The sequence below is a fragment of the Brassica oleracea genome, chromosome C7, assembly GCF_000695525.1.
Source record: "Brassica oleracea var. oleracea cultivar TO1000 chromosome C7, BOL, whole genome shotgun sequence".
Lineage (NCBI taxonomy): Eukaryota > Viridiplantae > Streptophyta > Magnoliopsida > Brassicales > Brassicaceae > Brassica > Brassica oleracea.
Window position 1 is genome coordinate 1,237,430 of NC_027754.1, and position 17,384 is coordinate 1,254,813.

At 43.2% G+C, this 17,384-nt stretch overlaps 2 protein-coding genes across 2 annotated transcripts; both read right to left on the reverse strand.

The window, feature by feature from the left end:
• Positions 1–915: 915 nt before the first annotated feature.
• LOC106302312 (factor of DNA methylation 5-like) lies at positions 916–3,723 on the reverse strand. The gene is made up of 8 exons (XM_013738851.1): positions 3,647–3,723; positions 2,579–3,442; positions 2,333–2,506; positions 2,243–2,268; positions 1,876–2,136; positions 1,571–1,756; positions 1,236–1,478; positions 916–1,035 (listed from the first exon to the last, which is right to left on the reverse strand). The coding sequence occupies exons 2-7, from the start codon at positions 3,423–3,425 to the stop codon at positions 1,236–1,238; spliced, it is 1,737 nt and encodes a 578-aa protein (XP_013594305.1). The 5' UTR covers positions 3,426–3,442; positions 3,647–3,723; the 3' UTR covers positions 916–1,035.
• A 6,106-nt stretch (positions 3,724–9,829) lies between these two features.
• Positions 9,830–11,778, reverse strand: LOC106301308 (uncharacterized tRNA/rRNA methyltransferase MSMEG_6073/MSMEI_5913). Its single transcript, XM_013737672.1, has one exon. It carries the CDS (start codon positions 11,614–11,616, stop codon positions 9,976–9,978), a length of 1,641 nt encoding a protein of 546 aa, XP_013593126.1. The 5' UTR covers positions 11,617–11,778; the 3' UTR covers positions 9,830–9,975.
• Between the last annotated feature and the right edge of the window lie 5,606 nt (positions 11,779–17,384).

Below are 17,384 nucleotides of genomic sequence, written 5' to 3' on the forward strand. Positions count from 1 at the left end.
CCAAAACTATTCGTTTAAAATCCTCTAAGGTAGAACTTGATTTCAATAACAGTAACCTACCCCCTTTATCATCAGCCGAAAAAATCAATCTCGTGCTTGCACTAAATTCCCAAACACCACATATTGTATAGATATGCATCATAGAACAAGAGTTTGTGAAAATCACAAACTATGGAGAAATCATAGATTGATGAAGAAGAAAAGCAAAAAATGTTTTTTTTTATATTTTGACAAAAAAAATCGACCAGGATACGTTTTAGGAAATTAGAATACTTTAAGAATATTTTCTTAACTGAAACTTCTTTAATTTTCGGAAAAACTGTTTTTTTTTATCCGTAGAAGGCACCATCTACACTGTGTAGAACCATGACAAAAATTCTGAATACAATTTCTAGTTTTTGTAGACGTTCGTGTTAAGTTTAGATTTCGCATACCCGGAATTTTAGAATACTTCATAAAAGTAGAAACTGCATTCAAAATAAAAGTAGCGATCTTTACAATTAGTTCCCCATATTTAGAATTTTAGTCATTTTTGGATGGTTTCTTCTAAAAAAAATAGATGGACTTGTTTATTCTGGAATTCGTTTTCTTCTAATTCATTTTCCGTAGAAGACGAATTCTACTTTTAGTGGAATATAATTTTAAAATTTTATTTATCAAGTTTTTTAACCAAAAAAATATGTGTTTGTGTATATAGGTGTTTTATTAATTGTTTATATTTTTAATATTTTTTGGATTCATAAAACTATTTATTTCATTAAATTTCAGAAATGGAAAAGGTAAAAGAGAAAATAAATGGACAAATATGATTTTATACCATAGGGATAACTATGTTGTTTTTTTGTTCCGTTTCGGCAATTTTCCCTAAATTTAAAAGCTAGGAGTTTTATAGACTGTGGTCTAATAAAACACTCACAAAAGTCACTGAAACTGTAAGAACATTGTTGATCGTTGGAAACATACATAGGTTCTTAAATTATCAATTTTCCTAATAAAAACACCACGTCTTCAATCTTCCTCCAGCGTCTCTGCTTCCTGCAACACAAGAACACGACCACTTGCTTTCACTAATTATTCTTTACAAGCTCACTGATGCAATGCTATTAGAGACTCCACTTTATGTTTTTAACCGAGAGAGAATTAGTTGCCAAGTTATGACATAAGCAAATACATGTCAGTCTTAACGATTCTTTATTTGCTTGCAAACCTGAACGAATTCAAAAGATTTGAGTTACCTAATCCTTTCTTTTGCGTTTGAGACTCTTGAGATTCTTGATCTGCAGCGTCATGTATTCGATCACTTCTTTAAGTGTTGCTTTTCTTTTTTCTTTAAAATTCCACAGTGCTGGGACTGAGTACCGCCCACTTGGGTTATACTCATTCAGCTCCTCCAGTGCTGTCTTCACTGCCTCCAACACTTGTGCACCCCACTCTTCCCTCAGCTTCTTAAGTTGCTCATCTTCTTCATCCACCACTTCCTGCACCAGTGGAATTAGATGAAGATTTCATAGAATGGGACATAGAGACAGTGGGAAGGGAATCTCTACGGAGCAATGAGACATAACTAAACCTTCATTTTGTCTTCAGTCCCCACGTGTTTGAATGGATACCATCCTGAATCCTTGAGGCTTTGCACCTCAGCTTCTTCGCCTTTGAATCTTTCCTTGCATGCTTTCAGGAATGGCTTTTCATCAAGTTCTCCCAACCGCTTTATTCTGATGTTGGTTCGATCACCACTCAACATTCCTATCAATCCCTGAAAAAAATCCAGATCATTCACAGCTCAGATCTCACAATGGCCGTTCCAACTATTCATAGATTTATACAGATTTCTCAGGCAAGAAGAACATGGAAGGAAGAATTTAAAGTAGATACCGTAATCAATTCTTGGCGTGCTTCTTGTATCTCATCATTGCTTTGCCTTTCTTTTATCATGAGGGCCGAGTTAGTATCCTCTAGATCTTCATTCATCTCTTTCATTTTCTTCTTAACGTCCTCATCATCTTCATCTTCCCTATGATGCTTCATGACTTGCAGCTTTCCTTTCAGCTCTTGAATCTCCATTTGAAGTTGCTGCTTGCTGTTTAACTCCTTCTCAAGCTGAAGGATCTTGTTCAGTGCCTCCTCTTTTTTCCTCTGAATTCAGAAAAAGAGTAAAATTTCAATCTTCAAAGTACACAAGCTGAGCCATTCATTAACTGAAAACATACATACATACCTTTTCTGCTCAAGTGAAGCTAACTGGAGAGAGGAGCTCACAGCATCGTTCTATCACAACCAAAAAAGATCATCAGTAACCCTGGAAAACATAAAACGCATGAACTATTATTACCTTCTTCTTCAAGAGTTAGTCTCTCCAGTTCAGTTAATGCTTGCTTCTTGTCCAATTCTTTGGACCAAGCATCCAGACCCTTCATCCTATACTCCAGTTTCTTGTTCAGCATCTCTTTTTCTCGTAAGATCCTGTCGATGTTGCGCTGCGAAAACTCCTGCATCCTTTTTGTTTCTAGATATAAAAACAAGAGTCACAAACCGAGGTTGGGAAACATAAGCAAATCAACTTTTCAGTTACACAAACCTTGTTTATAAGTTTGGTCCAGCGTGTGTTTTTCCATGAGAAGCCTCTGCAGAGAGATGGTCTCCTCTTTGTACTTGAACTGGACCTCGTTATAATCCTCATTCATCATATAAATTTTATCATCTAGATCGTACGCAACATTATCCGATTTCTGCATTTCCTCCTTGGATATATCAGAGAAGCTTCTCAGTCTCCCTACCGTTGACAGGTACTCAGCTATCGAGCCTTGAGAGTTGTAATCATCTGCACGTGCGCACCAGCCATAAGTCTTGAACTTGAACCTCCTCCAGTCCTCCCTGCCGCACCGCTTGACATCAAACTCCTTCTCAAGCTCTGTGGCGCTCTTGAACCCATCCATACCACCGTTGAACCTAGGAATCACAGCAACTGCCGAATCCTCCTCAACCCAAAGGGTCTTCACCTCAAGAGGGTTGAACCTCGCAAGCTTCCTCAACCAATACGCCGAATCAAGAAGCAAAAAACTCTTGTCATCATCGTTTCCTCTCAGTGGGCTGATGACAATCCCCATCCAAGGCCACACATACATGTCGTCATTCACAACAGCAGCTTGCTTCTGCTTGGACAAGCTAATAACTGGCTCAGCATCCCCAGCGAGCTCGTTGTGGAGGTACTTTGACAAGGCCAAGTGATTAGCTTTTTGTTTACAATTTCTAGTGGTGGATTTGGCGACAAGCAGCTCCTTGTAGCGTTGCTTCTTCTTCTCAGGGCAAAAAGGGCACTTGAAAGTCTCCTCCTTTTGCTTAACTTTCAGCTCCCCGTCCCTCAGTTGCTTGTAAGGCTTCTCAGAGTAGTCACTCTCCTCTGACTCACAACTGCTATTATCCATCCTTATTACTAGTTGACCTGTTTGTATCACAAAAGCTCTTTACCTTCTCAACATAATAAAACTATCTAACTTTTACTATTTTATCTAAAGATGAAAACTTTAACAAGATTTCAGGAAAAGTTGAGAGAATCAAACCCTAGCTAGAAAAAGCACAAAGCAGTTCATGAGAGAGATGATGCCGTAAGAAAGTGAAGAATTGAGACGAAACCCTAAAGACTTACTGAGGATCGCGGCGACAGAGAGAGCAAAAGAGAAATGTGATGACAGTGACAAGAGAGAAGGAAGAGCAATTAAGGTAGATGAGGAGTCGCACGTAATATATAACGTGGTTACAAAGAGTTAAACGTAACTATTATTAGTACGAAAGTCCATGTGAACAAATGAAAAGACACGAATGTTTGAAACATCCATTTGGTGTTTTGTCTCCATATCATTTTCCAATTGCTTATTAAACCTCACTATGGGACATGTAATTTACTAATATGGCGCAAATCCGCCAACTTCATTAAGCCCAATTCAATTCATTGCAAATATAAAGGATGAGCTTATAACATCAATAATTGTTTTGTAGTGAAACAAGTTTTATCTCTTGAGTTTTTCAAACGGCATGTGTTGCGTTTCTATTTGAAGAAACTATACAAATAATAGTTGAAAAGTTCCAATTATAAAGCATTTTCATGACCTAACAAATTAGTTGTAAAAGCAAACATCAAAGGCTAATGGTAGGAACGTTTTGGTTTTGCGTTTACAGTAAGCAAACCAATATTTAGTTGAAATACTATTAGATTATAAACTCAACGATAAGAATAAACCACACTGCGTGTAACGTGCAAAGAAGATTATTTTTTGTATAGACTATATCTCTGCTTTGCTAAATGCAACATAAGAACTGGCTTTTTTTTTTTTTTTAATGAATGTAAAATTTATTCAATCAAAACTTTAATTACATCAAGTGCTACTGTTTTGATCTCCATCTACAAATCAATAAACTCTTAAATCTCTACTTTTCTGTACTTCAAAAAGAAAACTCATGTAACTCTTGAGCCAAACCACAGACTCAAACCTTCCTCAAGGTATTCTTGCCCCTTCCCTTTCACAGCTAGAACCTTCAGTCTTATCACTTTATCAACCCATTTAATCAGCAACAATTCATCTCTTGGTTGCTCTCCATGCCGACGAGCATTACGCTCCCTCCAAATACTATGCAGTAACGCTTGAAAAGTATATCTGATAATGAATACTTCAGTGGATGTGAAACTAGATCTTGATTGGGAAATCAAATCCAGATTCACACTCCATTCAAGCGAGAAAGCGTCCTTTATAATCCCACCTATCAATGACTTCCAAACTTTCCCAGGGTATCTACACTTGAAGAATAAGTGTGGACAGGTCTCCTCTTCCTCTTGGCATAACACACAAACTCCATTTATAGATGAGTTCCACTTCTTCATTCTGTCATAGGTTTGCAACCTATTCTTCACAGCCACCCATAACATGAAAGAATATTTGGGAGTAGATTGTGAAAACCACACTCCTTTATTCCAAGCACACACTGGTTGCTCCTGTCTCATGTAAAGACATGTCTTCTTTGTAGAGAAAATCTTTGTAAATCTGATCGCATCCTGCCTCCATAAGGGAATATCATCATCCTCATTACGTCTACTTTTTAACTCTTCAATTTCACCCTCCACAGTGTTAAGAACAGCCAGTCTATGTCTTCTTTTCCGATGATAGAGCATCACTTCCTCAACCGAAGTATGTTCTATAATACCAAGACCAATTGTACCTCTCACTCCAAGTAGATCTTTGAGACATCCTAGAGAAGACCAAGAATCGTACCAGAAAGATGTATTTCTGCCATTGTGAATCTTCATTTGAATATAAGATTTAGCTATCTCTCTTAGCTTCAGAATCTTTCTCCACGTCCAAGAACCAATGCTAGCATTATATATCGTTGACAAGAAGGAGCTTTTACTTATTAGGTAGCAATGAATCCACTTCACCCATAAGGAAGAGCGAGTAGAGAACAATCTCCATAACAACTTCAAACCAAGAACAATACTAATTTCTTTTAAAGGTCTAATCCCCAGCCCACCTTCGCTCTTGGGTAGACAAACATCCTGCCAACAAACCTTCGCCTTACTTGTCTTTAAGTCTGGCCCTGACCACAGAAAAGCAGAGCACAATCTCTCTATCTCCTTCAAACAACTGCTTGGAAGTCTGAAAGCCGATAGCCAGATGTTTGCCATACTAGTGATAACAGAGTTGATGAGCTGTAACCTTCCTCCATAAGACAACAATCTCCCAGTCCAAGAACTCATCTTTTTCCGTTTTTTTTCTACTAAAGGCATGTAATCGTTGATCGTCATCTTCCTAGAGAGTAAAGGAAGACCGGCTGTGAACAATGTAGACTTTTTCAAACTGATCTTTAAACCAGAGATTGCAGCAAAGTCTTCAAAAATCTTCAGAACATTTTCAATAGATATTTTGGTTCCATCTGTGAACACCAAAAGATCATCTGCAAAACACAAATGTGTGAGTAAGATATTCTGACATTTAGGATGGTATCCAATAATCCCCCTAGCAGCCGCTTTATCCAGAATGCTAGACAACATATTCAGACAGATAACAAATAGATATGAAGAGAGAGCACATCCTTGTCTTAAGCCCCTTCTACTCTGAAAAAAACCCGCCAGTTCTCCATTGACTTGAACCGAAAAGGATGGTGAGCAAACACACAGCTCTATCCAATGAACGAATTCCTCTGGCATGTTAAGAGCTCTTAGAGTATTCAACAGAAATGGCCAGTGAACATAATCAAAAGCTTTGGCTATATCTATTTTCATAGAACACCTAGGGGAAACATCCTCCTTGTGATAATCCTTCACTATTTCTGTGGCTAATAGCAGATTCTCAACAAGCAACATATCTTTAACAAACGCAGATTGATTGCAAGAAATACAGCCCGAGAGAGTACCTTTCAGTCGATTAGCAATAACCTTAGAAATCACTTTGTACAACACATTGCAGCAGGAGATAGGTCTATAGTCTCTCATCTCAGTAGCATTATCCTTCTTTGCCACAAGCGCTAAGATAGTTGCATTCAGCCCCTTTGGTAAAAATCCTTTGCTGAAGAAAGAATGAACTGCAGTTGTGAAATCTTTACCAATTATCGACCAGGAGGCTTTGAAAAACTCTGCTGTGAATCCATCTGGTCCTGGGGACTTATTATTTGGCATCCGGAACAACACCTCTCGAATCTCTTCATCAGTTATCGGCTTAATCAATCGTTCACTCTCAATACTGGAACACAGAAAGGGAAGAAATTGTTGCAACTGGGGGCTCAAAGGATAGAAATTCACTAAAGAACCTCTCAGCCTCAGGTTTGATATCTTCCTGAGAAGTAGCCAATACACCTGATTGGCATTTTATTTCTCTTATAGCATTTATAGCCCTTCTAATCTTCACAGCGTTATGAAAGGCTTTATTATTACCATCTCCCAGTTGCAACCAGTGCATCTTTGACCTTTGTTTTAACACTTTCTCCTCTATCGTTGAGATTCTTTGCCACCTCTCTTCAATTATCAGTTCTTCATGAATGTTTTCCAGATTGGGGTCTTCCATCAATCTCTTTTGTTGCTTGCAAAGATCATTATAAGCCTCTTTTACCTTCATAGACAACTTTCCCAACTTCTCCTTACTCAATCTTCTGATCTGAGGCTTCAGGGCTTTGAGAGATTTGGAAAATCGAAAAAGAGCTGAAGTAGATTGAAAGAGAGGTTGGTTTTCCTTCCAGTGATCCTCAATCATCTTAATAAAATTCGGCATCTCAGCAACTGCATTAGTAAATTTAAATGGTCTTCGCTTCCCAACAGCCTCAGTTTGCAAATGAAATATGCCTCTAAGATGATCAGAACAGCCTCCGGCCTCAAAAACTCCATACGATTTGTCTTGTGTTTGCAGCCAAGTATCATTAACAAGAAATCGATCCAGCTTCTTACATATAAGACCCTCCTCTCGCTTATTACACCAGGTGAATTTCGGTCCTTGACTACCAAGATCCACAAGCCTACAATACTGAACTATGCTCTCAAAATCACGCATCCCCGAATTAGTTAACCCCGAGTCTTGATAGCTAGAATGCTCCTCCCCATCAAGAATCTCATTAAAATCTCCCATAATTATCCACTGTTTCCCTCTAAACATTGCTGCATCTTGATGATCCTTAATATCACTCCATAACTCCTTTCTATTTTCCATTAATTTTTCTCCATATACAAAAGAGCAAAAGAACTCTTCTGTCTCCCCTTCTAGTAATACTGAAACGGTAATTATCTGACTTGTCTTGAATACTAGAGTTAGCCGCGTCTGGGGACTCCAAACAACCCAAATTCTCCCCTTCCTGCTGAACTCATAATTATTTATCCAAGACCAACCATTAAACACTGAAGAAACAATATGCTTCGGCTTACTCTCCTTGACTCTGGTTTCCAACAGACAACCAAACTTCAAATCTTTACTAAGAATCCAATCTTTAACTACTCCATGCTTCGAACTTTTATTAAATCCTCTTACATTCCAGAAGAATCCTGTCATTGAGAGGTTTTTCGATAGACATTTCTGCCCTGGTTACCAGGCCCAGTTTTCTCAGGAAAGACCTTATGATTTGCTTTCGAAGATCTCGGCAGAGACGGTCGAATATTGTTGACCAGATCAGCCTTTGTAGATTTCTGAATTGCTTTACCGATAACATCATTCAAAGGAGATTTCACAATATCACAGTAGATTGGTGATTTCACTACGTTCACTTCCCCCTCTGCATTTTCCACTTCCTTCTCTTTATCTTCCTTATCTCTATTTACCTCCAGTTGTTTTCCCTCTTCCCTAACAGTTTCCTCTTCTATAGTGTCAATCCCTTCTACAAGATCATCCTTTTTTATATCCTCTTCCTCTTAATTCTGCTCTTCAATATCCCCCTTATTCTGAACTACCTCGACTTGTGTTTCTTCTCTATCCAACTCACCATTATCATTTAGTTCATTAAGTATCAGGAATCTTCATGGTGTCGTCAGTTTGACTTGATCATAAGATAGCATTCTCTTCGTTGGGCTTCTACTCTTCCCTGCATTCACATCCTTCCACCCTTCATCTATCTGCCCCTCCTCAAGTTCTCCCACACCTGTCTCTATCAGTATCTCCTCTATACCTTCAGAATTAGAAGGCCCAATTTCAGGAATGCTCACTTCTTCAATGCTTTTCCCAGTCACCTTAGTTTTCTGTATCATATTCCTCTGTATCTGATCAGACATACCAACCCTCATCACACAAGATTTCTCCACATGTCCCCACTTGCTGCAGGATTGGCATCGAAGTGGAAGCCATGGGTAAATGAATTCCACTAAGAGCGACTTCCCGTTTTTTGTGAAATTTATCTTAGACGGCAGCTCTTTCGACAAATCCACATTCACAAATACTTTAGCCAACTTGAAGTTTGAGCAAGAGGCAGTTTCAGGATGCAATCTCACTGGACATCCTGCTGCGCTTGAGATGAAACTCAACCCCTGCCATGAGAACATGTTCATGGGCACATTCTTAAGATGAACCCATAATGGAATAGATTTGACCTCTGGCTTCTCCCTTAACTCGTCTGGTGCCCATTTTGTAACAACCAACGGAACATTTCCTATATTCCACATTCCGCGGCGTAGAATCCTTGCTCTCATCATCGGATTAGTGACTTTGAACTTCATTGTTGTAGAGTCTACTTCATAAACTTCAACTCTTTGAGCATTCTCCCCTAGAGTCCAAATCTTGTTTACAATGGCATGGACCCTTGCAATGTGTGGCGCCGTGTCAAGAAACTTTCCAATCAGAAAATCTTCCCACAAGTGGTTTGCATTCTCCAGCACTGCATCTGGAATCTCTACAACTTTTTGACCTTCACGTTCATTGATATCGATTTCATACTTCTTCAATATCTTCTTCTCTTTTGCAACCTCAACCCACGATGAACCTTTAATAGGAACCTCCGATCTTACTTCCCCGCCTACAGCTCCACCAACAGTTCCACCAACAGATCCGCCAACGGCTCCACCAACGGCTCCACCAACGGCTCCGCCATGATTCACAAATCCCCTTTCCATCTCACCTACATCCTTTTTCTCCAATCCCAGTTGTTTCTCCAAATCCTTTGCCCCGATTGATTCGCCATGGTTCGTGTTCGTATTCCGCGCATCTCGATCGTCGTGAACCCCCGTCGGAGAGTCAGACAAGCCCGGCAGATCCGCCGTATCCATCTCAAAACCCATGATCGCCAAATCGCTTTTTTTTCGCCTTACCAAAACGGAGCGTTTTGTTTATCAAATTAGAACTGGCTTTTCGAGTGCAAAGAGACCAGGAAATGATTGAAAAATCAATCAATAACAACTAAACTTTCGTAAGAAAACCATTGAACGGGAGCAAAAAGTAATATCAAGTACAGAGCATATCCCAAGTTTGCTGCAAAAAAAAAAAAAAATGAAATTGTCTAGAAAAACTAAGCACCAAGGAATCAAACACTTGCTTTGTTTCCTATCAAGTGATGAAGAAACAAACCAGCTGCAACACTCACGTTCAAACTCTCCACAGCTAAGAAAGATCTCAATCCTTCCACTTCCCCATCTTCAGACTCTGTACTAGCTGCAACATCGCTAGCCATATTCCCACTAATCCGAACTAAATCAGTGCATGATCTCTCCACCAACGGCCTTAAACCAGTCCCTTCATTCCCCAACACAAGAATCGTCGGCCTACCGGGTGAAACCTCGTTCAAAGCAACAGCCTTGGAAGAAACCGAACCACCAACCACACGCCAACCGTTCTCAGCAGAAGCTTCCAAGAACTGCATCATGTTCTTGCAGTATCTAAGCTCCATCACTTCCAGCGATCCAGCGCTTGCTTTACTCACAACCGCACTCAACGGAGCCGAGTTTTTGGCACACACCACAACACCAGTGGCTCCAAAAAAGTAAGCAGACCTTATGATGGCACCTAAGTTCTGCGGATCAGTGACCTCATCTAAAGCTACCCAAAGAGAGTACTTCTCTTCTTCCTCCGAAGAAACCTTATCTAGCTCTTTCACTTTCACCAGCTCCAACGGTGAAGCGTCCAGCACCAGTCCTTGATGAGGTCTGTTATCAGCAACCATGTTAAGATCATGCTTGGAAGTTTCCTTGATGTCTAACCCTAGCTTCTCAGAGAGTTTCAAGACCTTCTCGAAACCTTTCTTGTCTTTCTTCTTCTTGTTGTTGCTACTCAAATCCAAACCTTCTTGAACGTACAGAGCGTACAGCTCTCGTCTCCCGGCGGATAGTGCAGCTAAGACCGGACTCACTCCGTAAACCACTTCACCAACCATCCTAGGCACGCTTGACTCGGTCGCCTCTTGCCATGTTTTCCTTCCCCAGCTCTCTTGCCTGTTCCAGTTTTGATACGCTGCATTGCCGCCGCGCCCTTCATCTCTTCTTACATCATACCTATTGAACCTGTTCTTGATCTCAGGCCACCTAGCATCATTTGGTTCTTCTTCAATCTGCTCGGTTTCCCCTTCTTCAACGACTCTATCATCATCTTCACGGGCATAACTCACTGTTTCATCTTGTTTCTCCCAAGATGAACGATTAACTTTAGGCAACTGCTCTTGAGCTGGTTTGTCATTAGCAACCCAAATAGAGTTTCCAGTAGCTTTCTCGCTTTCTCCTCCTTCTCTATCATCTCTTCTACCACGGAAAGAATCACGCTCTCTTGTTTCACCACCAAATCTACTTCTCCTATCAGAAACTGAATCTCCATTTCTACCTCTACCATCTCGTTTCTTCTCCCAAGATGATGATCCATCAGCTCTCCTCTCGTCACTTCTCTGGTCTCGGTAAGCTTTTGAAACTAATCCAGATCTTCCTCTACCACCACTTCGTTTGCCAAATCTCTGTGAATCGAAACTAGAATAGTCTCTAACGCTTTCAAGCTTCCCTAACATTCCAATCTCTATAGATTTGAGGCGAGAGCTAACTAAAAGACTACCTCTGCTAAACCCAGTCGAGACATCTGCAAAGGCGCTTCCTTTGAGGTGGAAACAGCTTTTAGCTTTGGTTTGTTGTAAGGAAACCCTAATCGCCATTGGAAACCCTTGGGTTCTTGTCAGGTTACAGTACATTTTTTCCGGGTTAAAGAGAAGAAAAATTCAAAATCTTTTCGGGTGGGTTTCGCTCTCAGAAACTAGCGGTTAATAACGGTGAATCTCCCATTGATAATGAACCAGTGTTACGTTCAGATTGCTAGGGTTTAAGGCAAAGACCAGAGGAAGGGGGAAGATAAGAGAAGCGCAGCTGCGAAACAGAGAGGTTAAGCCAAACGGCACCGTTCTGCTAAAACTTACACCTTGCCGAAAAACTCCTCAAACACTTTTAAAATTACATTTCCTACCACTGACTGCCATACTACTTGTAAAGGATGGATTCGACCATCCCTCAAGGCCCGAAGAACAGACGGCCCTGCCCATACTAAGCGTAGCAACAGCTCGAAGCGGCGGCTCGGAGCGCCGATCTCTCGGCGCGACATGAGAGTACTTTTAGTCGGTCGCGCATCGACTAAACACGGTCGGCTCAACGGCTCCTCGAAGCGATGTGGGCTTCTCGGCCCAACGAGTTAAAAGCCCACTAAAACCGACGCCAGCTAGGTCACGGAAGAGCACTAAGTCAGCTAAAAAAGAGAGGAGGGAGACAACGTAAAGGGGATCCGAAATCACATACACATACGAGACGGCTAGATTAGGGTTTTACCTTTATTATCTCGCCATGATGTATCTTTCCAGTAAAACTCTTCGAGCACCGGCACCCCTTTCCTTTACGCCATTTCCTTTCCTTGTAACCGACAAAACGCTTTTCCGACCATCAATAAGACGTCTTTGCTTGACCCACCTTTAAAACCGAACGTTCCCTCGTTTAGTACCGTTTCCCAATCAAACAGTTGGCGCCCACTGTGGGGGCCTTTAGCAAAGTAACATCGACAAGATGGCGACGAGCAACGACGACTCTTCCTCTGTAGAAGAGCGTGAAGCTCCCGAAACGACGCATGCGTCATTTCCTGCGACATCGGCGCCGTTACCGCCCGCTTCCATAGAGACTATCATGGCACGCCTTGCACAGCAGGACGCAGCCCAGAAGGCGGCGACCGACCAAATCGCGGCGCTCGCAAAAATCTTAGCCCCTCTTGCCGCGAACGTGGAAGCTTCGACGGTGCAGTACCGAAGACATATGTTTAATACAGATAAGAGAGAGCGACCGGCGCGACGCCGGCGCTCGCTGAAGACAAAGATGTCAACGACGGCGATACGGCTCAAACCCCTGGAGGTCTCGACGCACAGACCATAAACGAGCTCGCCGCGTTAAAATAATCAGTGCTCGATATAAACTCTAAGATCCACAACGTGACTACGTCTGCTCCTCAGATCGAGCGCGTCCTCGCAGAGTCTCTCCGGACGCCGTTTACAGAAAAAATAACGGGGGTTCGACTCCGATAGATGGACAAGCTCCATCTTCCGACCTTCGACGGTGTTTCCGACCCTTCTGCCCATGTCAAGTCCTTCAACATCGCGATGCGACGCGCGAATCTCTCTGACGAAGAAAAAGACGCCGGCTTTTGTCAGCTTTTCGTCGAAACCCTAGAAGGAATCGCTCTCAACTGGTTCACCGGCCTCCAAGAGAACTCCGTCAACAGTTTTCATGACCTCTCGACGGCTTTCCTCAAGAACTATATCATGTTTACTCGCCAGGAAGCTACCGCAACGGATCTCTGGAACCTCAATCACGCCAATGGGCAAAGCCTCAGAGATTTCATGGAGAAGTTTAAATATGTTGTCTCAAAGGTCGACATACCGGACCACATAGCTGTGGAATCATTGATGAACACCCTCCATATTAAATCACCGTTTCGAGCCGACCTCTATCGGCATCCGACGAGATCTGTGCCAGACGATATCGCTTGATCCAAAAACTTCATCAGTATGGAAGAAGACACCAGGGCGAAGGCGGCGAAAGAAGCGGCGGGAAAACAAACACCCGCCCGAACGAACGACACCCGTCAGAAACCGCTTCAGCATTCTGCGGGCGAAAAACCCAGCCAGAAGATGGGTTACATGAACGTAGTGGACGAAGAGGAGCCTTCAAGCTCCGCGGTTGTCGTGCAAGAGAAGGGATGGAATCATTGGGATCGAGACACCGCGCAGAAGACATCAGGTTCCTCCGAACCAACGAGCTCGAACGCTGCGGAATCAAACAAGTGGTGTCCGTATCACGAGGTCAAGTCGCACGACACGAAGGATTGCAAAGTCCTTTACGGACATTTCCTCAAGTCAATCAAAAGTGGCAAAATCGAGATAGAATCTCCCCCGCAGAAGCCGAAAAATAATAAGAGCTGGAGCAAAAACAAAGAGAAGAAAACTTAGAAGTCTCAAGCTAGGGCTCCTCAAAAAGAAGAGCGAGCTAGTCCCGAGACAGCCCCAGTGGACAACCTCAATCTCGAGGGTGAGTCGACTGATGAAGAACGACCTAAAAACCGGCGACGGGTGGAAGTAGTTCTCTCTGGACCTGACGACTCCTCGGATGATGAAATCCTGCCGATGGCACCCGATTTGCATGAAAAGTTGGGGAGAAAAACAGACTCCAAGGAACTATGCGCCTTGCTAAAGCGGAATGCCGCAGAAGTATCAGTAAGCAAGACGGATCTTAAGACAACCCTCAATGAGTCCAAGGCGAGAAAGACTGCCCACACCGTAGTTGCTCCGAGCCTCCAACCTCAACTTACATACTTACGCGAGCAGATCAATTCTAAAGTTGAAGACCTACGCGCCAAGCTTAGCCAGTCCAAAAGACGTGATTTACGACCATGCCTCGAGGCGAAACGACTGGCGCAACTGGAGTTGATGAAGGCTACGCACACCCGACACCTCAATGTGATAATGGGTGGCTTACCTCCTTGTGGGGACTCGGTAAGGGCCGTTAAAGATTACAGACAACAAGCCGTCACCACGCAGAAATGGCCTTCACAAGTCGAAGTTGACCATCAGATCTCTTTCTCGGCAGCCGATACTCGCGGCATCAGCATGCCGCATAATGATCCACTCGTCATTGATATTGGAATTGGCGAATGCCAGGTCACAAAGGTTCTCGTCGACACTGGCAGCTCGGTCGACCTTATCTTTCGAGATACGCTCGACAAGATGGGAATCAACCTACGCGACATGAAGCCCTCTTCACACACTCTCACGGTGTTCAACGGTTCCTCGGAACAGATGATCGGGACAATACGTCTCTCGGTTTACGCAGGGGACGTAACCCGAACCGTTAAGTTCTCTGTTATCCGGGCTAAGGCGCCTTACAACGCTATCCTCGGCACCCCTTGGTTACACTCCATGAAAGCCATTCCCTCTACTTATCACCAGTGTGTTAAGTTTCCCGGAAAAGACGGAAAAACACAGACGATCCGTGGAGACCAACGGGCTGCGAGAGAGCTACTTATCGCCGCAGTCAAGTTACACCAGTCAGTTTCTCTCGTCAACTCAGTCGCCAAACCAATTCATAAAATCTATCCCCAGAAGGAAGAAATCCGGGAAGTCCACATTGATGAAGCCGACCCGACGAAGTCATACGCGTTGGAGCCTTCCTCTCCGACGAGATGCAATCACAGGTCATCTCCTTCCTCAAAGCAAACGCTTCGGCTTTCGCATGGACATCTTCGGATATGAAGTGGATAGACCCCGCCGTAGCGTCCCACGAGTTTAGCGTTGACCCTACGTTCAAACCTATTCGGCAGAAAAGACGGAAGCTCGGACCTGAGCGGTCTAAAGCTTTGAATGAAGAAGTCGATAGATTGCTCGATGCAGGCTTCATCGCCAAGGTCCGGTATCCAGAATGGTTGGCCAATCCTGTGGTAGTGAAGAATAAAAACGGGAAGTGGTGCATCTGTGTCGACTTCACTGATCTAAATAAAGCTTGTCCCAAAGACAGCTACCCCCTCCCTCACATCGATCGTTTGGTAGAGTCGACAGCCGGTAACGAACTTTTAACCTTCATGGACACCTTCTCAGGGTACAATCAAATCCTAATGCATCCGGATGACCGCGAAAAAATGGCCTTCATAACGGACAGGGGGACATATTGATATAAAGTCATGCCCTTCGGCTTGAAGAACGCATGCGCGACCTACCAGCGTTTGGTCAATCGAATGTTCGCGGATAAACTTGGCGACACTATGGAGGTTTACATCGAAAACATGCTGGTCAAGTCACTCCACGCTGAAAACCACCTCGACCATTTGCGAGACTGCTTCAAAACGTTGAACGAGTTTAGGATGAAATTCAACCCGGCGAATTGCACCTTCGGAGTCACCTCAGGCGAATTCATGGGCTACATTGTCACCCAGCGAGGCATCGAAGCGAACCCCAAGCAAATAATGGCAATCCTCGACCTCCCGAGCCCAAGGAACAGCCGAGAAGTCCAACGCTTAACAGGGAGAATTGCGGCCCTCAACAGATTCATCTCGCGATCTACTGATAAGTGCCTCCCTTTCTATGAACTCTTGCGTGGAAATAAAAGATTCGTCTGGGACGAAAAATGCGAAGAAGCGTTCAATCAACTGAACTCTGGTTCTGTCAAAGCCTGAGGCCAGTGATACCCTGTCCTACATCAGCGAAGATCGAGGCGAGTAGAAGCCCATTTTCTACATCAGCAAATGCATGACCGAACCGGAAACGCGGTACCCAACCTTGGAGAAGATGGCTCTCGCCGTCGTCACCTCGGCGAGAAAACTCAGGCCTTACTTTCAATCACATACGATCGAAATACTCTCCAACCAGCCCCTCAGAATTATGATGCAAAACACAAACCAGTCAGGAAGATTGACCAAGTGGGCTATGGAGCTCATCGAGCACGACATTGTATACAAGAACCGCACTGCAGCTAAGTCGCAGGTTCTCGCTGACTTCCTGATCAAGTTAACGCCAGACCTCGAACAAGACCTAATCCTACCAAGCAAGAATTGGATATTGCACGTAGATGGTTCATCTACGAACAAAGGTTGGGGGGCAGGTGTACAACTATAGTCTCCCACAGGCGAGCTAATTCGACAATCGTTCGGCATTGGCTTGGAGCGCCGATGTACTTACTGTAGAGGATGGATTCGACCATCCCTTAAGTCCCGAAGAACAGATGGCCCGGCCCATACTAAGCGTAGCAACAGCTCAAAGCGGCAGCTTGGAGCGCCGATCTCTCGGCGCGACTTGAGAGTACTTTTAGTCGGTCGCGCATCGACTAAACACGGTCGGCTCAACGGCTCCTCGAAGCGATGTGGGCTTCTCGGCCCAATGAGTTAAAAGCCCATAAAAGCGACGCAAGCTAGGTCACGGAAGAGCACCAAGTCGGCTATAAAAGAGAGGAGGGAGACAACGTAAAGGGGATCTGAAATCACATATACATACGGGGCGGCTAGATTAGGGTTTTACCTTTATTATCTCGCCGTGTTGTATCTTTCCAGTAAAACTCTTCGAGCTCCGACACCCCTTTCCTTTACGCCATTTCCTTTCCTTGTAACCGACGAAACGATTTTCCGACCATCAATAAGACGTCTTTGCTTGACCCACATTTAAAACCGAACGTTCCCTCGTTTAGTACCGTTTCCCGATCAAACACTAGTCACTGTTGCAGCCTACGGGTTTGGTTCGAACGATTGATTAGTTCAGTTCCGGTTATTCAGTTTCCAATTTTTCGGTTAGTTATACTAACACAAAGTTGTGCCGAAATTGAGCTGAACAAAATTTGGTTCAGTTTATATCAAAATTAACCCAAGTTTTTGGTTTCTGTTTAATATCAGTTAATTTTTAGTGTTTTTAATTTAGTTAAAGTTAGTTATTTATATCGGTTTGGTTAG